The sequence below is a fragment of the Fulmarus glacialis genome, unplaced genomic scaffold, assembly GCF_000690835.1.
Source record: "Fulmarus glacialis isolate BGI_N327 unplaced genomic scaffold, ASM69083v1 scaffold10749, whole genome shotgun sequence".
Classification (NCBI taxonomy): Eukaryota; Metazoa; Chordata; class Aves; order Procellariiformes; family Procellariidae; genus Fulmarus; species Fulmarus glacialis.
In genome coordinates, this window is record NW_009232625.1 from 2,732 (window position 1) to 6,980 (window position 4,249).

The following is a 4,249-nucleotide window of genomic DNA, read 5'->3' on the forward strand; positions in this document are numbered from 1 at the left end:
GCCGGAAAACCTGCAGGTTTAACTCAGCGCCGAGATACCGCCCACAGCAACATCTTTTGCAAGAAACGAAAGAAAAGATGCTATCATCTCCTTGGAGGGCTGCCTAAACACATGCCGTGATTTACAACACACGGGAACTTCTGCCACCGGACGGATCCTGAGAGGTGCCGGCCAAGAGCAACCCCATTAAAACCAGTTTATAACACATTCAGCTCTCATTTGATCTTAAAATAGCGGTAACAAATATAAGATAAGGACGGCCATGGAGGGGTGGAAAATCGAGGGGAAAAATGAAGGATTCCTGTTAGAAACCAGCGTTTGATTTGTTTTGCTTTATCAGAGAAGGGATCCAGTTCCCAGAGGTTCGAGAGGAGCTGGATAAACACACGTGGCAGATTTATCTAGTGCTCCAGCTCCGAAGGGAGTATTTCAAGCAGATATAAGTACCAACTGCTCTGCCTGGCGTGGCACCGGGGAAGGAAAGGGGGGTAGGAGAAAAAGTCCCTTTTTCACAGCACAGGTGGATGGACGTGCAGGTGCAGACACCACGCGAACGGAGGAGGTGAGCGAGGTGGCCGCGAAGCCACCGCGAACCCCAAGCAAAGCACCACGAAGCGAACATAACCCAGTGCGGTGCAGACCACGCTCACCGTCCCGGTGGTTGCGGGAAAGGTACTTGAGTCCTTCGTCCAGCAGGATAACGGGCAGGGAGATTTTCATTACAACCACCCACTGCGGCCAGCTCAGGGGGGTTACCTGGAAGATGAGCTGCAAGGCAGAAAGGATCGGACATGTCAATAGGGAAGGAGGTGGGATTTTGTTGTTTGTTTGAAAGGTCAGGTCGTGGTATGGCACAGGTTGAGAATGGGGCATCCCAGGTGCAAGGAGGGAGGATCCAGACAGCCCAAAGAACAGGATTTCTTCAAGGTCTGTCATGATCCCAAGGTGGCTCTTGGCCAAGACCAGTCAAAAATGATGTCCTTCATCTCTCTTGCAGATGAGGAAAGTGAGGCACAAGCTAGGACTGTAAGTGCTCACAGGCGCTTAGAAGGGGACAAAGGACAATGTAATCTCCTAGGCGCGGTGACCCGCTTCATCTTAAGCACCCTTAGGCATCAACCGAGGCATCACCAGCCTTAGACTGCAAAGGGAGGCGATGCCTCCAGAAGGAGCTGAGATATCCATACCCCTTTGCATTGCCTATAAGGAGAGCTTCTGACTTAAGTAGAGGCTCACTGGGGCAGGGTGCCTCCCGGTCCCCGTGTTGGTTTGAGTCACAGGACCTGGTCCTGAGGGCACACGCTGGGGACAACCATCCCAGAAGTTTCCAGACCCAAAGATTGCTCCAGGGGATGTCCTCACCCACGGGAGGAGCCCCCCGGGCTGCGCGCGGACGTGGCACAGGGCACTCACAGGCATGGGCTTGACGTAGAGGATGAGGAAGTGCAGAGCCATGGACACGACGATGGCCCCCAGCAGCCAGATGTTGAGCCATGGTGGCATCCGCAGCAGCGACTGGTTCTCAGAGACACTGCGAAAGTGAGGGGAAAGTGTTAGCCCCAATAACCTCCTGCCCGAGCTGGGCGTTCCCACTCCTCTCCAAGGCTGTATGCTATAGCCCCTCTCTTCCAGACTGTTCAGCTTCAGGTTTTGCCGCGATTTGGATCTGGACACCCATCTCAACACAACCAGCCATGCATGGCCTAGGGCCGGTCGTTAACAGGGCCAAAGTGCTAACGGATGCAGATCCAGTCCTTCCTCCAGCACTACTGACAGCAGCACGCTGGCCTGGAGGGGTTTATTTAAAGTGAGCCCTGTGGTCCCCTGCGAGAACACTCCGAATGGCTCTGTCGAGTCAAAGCAAAGCCCTCAGCCCACCAACAGATGCTCAGAGAGACCCTACACAAAATCGGTCACACGTAGAGCCCACAGAGCAATCCTGCGGCCACCCTACCTGTTCAGGGCATTGCACATTTCGATTGTCACCAGCACTGACAGAGCCATCGTGGTCGGGTATCGGGACTCAAAGATCTCACAGTCGATTCCTTCAAAGATGGGGTTGTCCTCGGTGCACCTCATGAAGTTCCTCTGTCGGCACAGGAAACCGCTGGTAAATACACGGCAGAGCAGCAGCGTAGGAAAGGGAGGAAGGAGGAGGAAGAGGTCGACTGGTAGGGGGGCACGTGGTCAACCTTGATTATTAGGGGTGCTGTTAAATATCCCACGGTTCAGAGCAACTGATAAAACTGTCTAAAGTGACCCAGCTTCTGCTGTGGTTGGGGCTTTGGGGTTATGGCTGGATCGTGGCTTAGGGATTTTCACGTGCAGTTAATAAGGTGTTTGAGCACACACGCGTCTCCATCAAAACCACATCCTCCATTGCACGTGACATCGGGATGCGATGGCAACCGCTTTCCCACCTCCTTGTTCAGACCTGTTCAGAATGTAAAAATCGATCCCTTTCAATGTGGGATCAGGTACGGGAGCTCCTTTCAGCTTCTTTGAATCAAGTTTTTCCCACCATGCTGGTCGCTGGCAGAAGCAAGGCTGGAAACATGAGCCTGAGGGAGAGAATTTGCTTTTATTTTAAATTATTGTCTTCTCCACCAGGAAGTTGGCAACACTACAACAACCACAGAAGAAGGGTAGAAGAAAGACCCCAACGCCTGAATCCGTGCTCTCACCCATCTGCTCAACACGTCGCCCCGTTCCCCTCCCGACTCACCAGCTGATGGAAGGAGACCTGCGGTCCCTCGGCGTCGTACAAGAACCACCAGGTCGCTGCGCCCACCGTGGCCAGGCCCACGTACACTGCGGCCGAGAGAGACACCCTTACCCCCAGCACCCGGCAAGGAGCCCCCTACCCCACGGCACCCCATGCCCGTCCTCGTCCTCTGCCCACCGGCGCCCGCGGGGGCTCACCTCCGATGGCCAGGTAGCGGAAGAAGAGCCAGCCGCTGATGAGGGGCTCCTTGGGGTTGCGGGGCAGCTTGTCCATAATGTCCAGGTCGGGGGGGTTGAAGCCCAGCGCGGTGGCCGGCAGCCCGTCCGTCACCAGGTTCACCCACAGCAGCTGCACGGGGATGAGGGCCTCGGGCAAGCCCAGGATGGCCGTCAGGAAGATGCTGTGGGGGAAAAAATCAGAAATGCTGAATTAGATGAGCTCCAGGGCAGGCAGAGAAAGTGTCTGTGTTGTGCGAGGGGAGAGCGAGCAGGAACCCTGGATCCCAACACCCCAAACTGAATATTCACCCAAAGTCCTGCAGATGAACCTGCAGCCCCTGAGTCAGGAGCCTGAAGTCCAGGACTGAACTTTGCAGCTAAAATTTGTTCCTGTCACTACGAAAATTTGCTTTGCAGTCGAAACCCAACCATTGACGTCCCCACAGCTACGCGGGTTCCCGTTCCCAGCACAAACACCCCTGCTGAAATGCAAGGGCAAAGGATGCCCAAGTGATCCCAAGGCTGAGGCCAGCACTGATTGACTGGGAGGGATGGGCAGGGGACAGGGACAGGGAGAACTTCCCCAGGACCTGATGCAAAGTGCATCGGTGCGACCTGGTGACAACAGCCTGTCCACAAATATCCGCACCCGTCTTAGACGCTGGCATGAGCTTAAATAGGCAATGCATTAACAAAACAGCTCCTGGGGGGTGGCGTGTTTATAAAACCACAAAAGAAAAATCCCCCTATCCCTGGGGAAAAAGGCAGAGCTGCTCGGTTTGGTTACAATTTTGGGCACCACATGCTGCCAGGGGCAGGGGACACGAGCAGGTCACCTGCCCCAGGGGACACATCCCCACCACTGCTCCCCCCAGCATGGTGCCTGGTGCGGGGGGCTCTCACCAAACGACCTCCCCGACGTTGGAGGAGATGAGATAGCGGATGAACTGCTTCATGTTGTTGTAAATGGCCCTGCCCTCCTCGACGGCCGACACGATGGTGGAGAAGTTGTCATCGGAGAGCACCATCTCAGCGGCCGACTTGGCGACGGCCGTGCCCGACCCCATGGCGATGCCGATCTCAGCTTTCTTCAGGGCCGGGGCGTCGTTGACGCCGTCACCCGTCTGCACGAAGCCGTGATTAACGGGGTGCAAGGGGTTGGGCCAGGCGGAGAGGAGGGGACCGGGGGGCGGTGGGGTGTCCCTGGGGGGACTCACCATGGCGGTGATCTCGTGGAAGGACTGGAGATACTCGACGATGCGGGACTTGTGCGCCGGCTCCACGCGGGCGGAGAAGCGTGCAGCCA

At 56.1% G+C, this 4,249-nt stretch overlaps 1 protein-coding gene across 1 annotated transcript in view; it reads right to left on the reverse strand.

Annotated features, from left to right (window-relative positions):
* LOC104082026 (sarcoplasmic/endoplasmic reticulum calcium ATPase 3-like) overlaps nt 1-4,249 on the reverse strand; it is a gene marked incomplete at both ends in the record, with an annotated part of 10,539 nt that overhangs the window by 1,403 nt on the left and 4,887 nt on the right. The window contains 7 exon segments of the mRNA XM_009584978.1: nt 651-768; nt 1,414-1,531; nt 1,955-2,088; nt 2,726-2,811; nt 2,923-3,125; nt 3,847-4,067; nt 4,161-4,241. Of these exon segments, the coding sequence (XP_009583273.1) occupies nt 651-768; nt 1,414-1,531; nt 1,955-2,088; nt 2,726-2,811; nt 2,923-3,125; nt 3,847-4,067; nt 4,161-4,241 (961 nt within the window).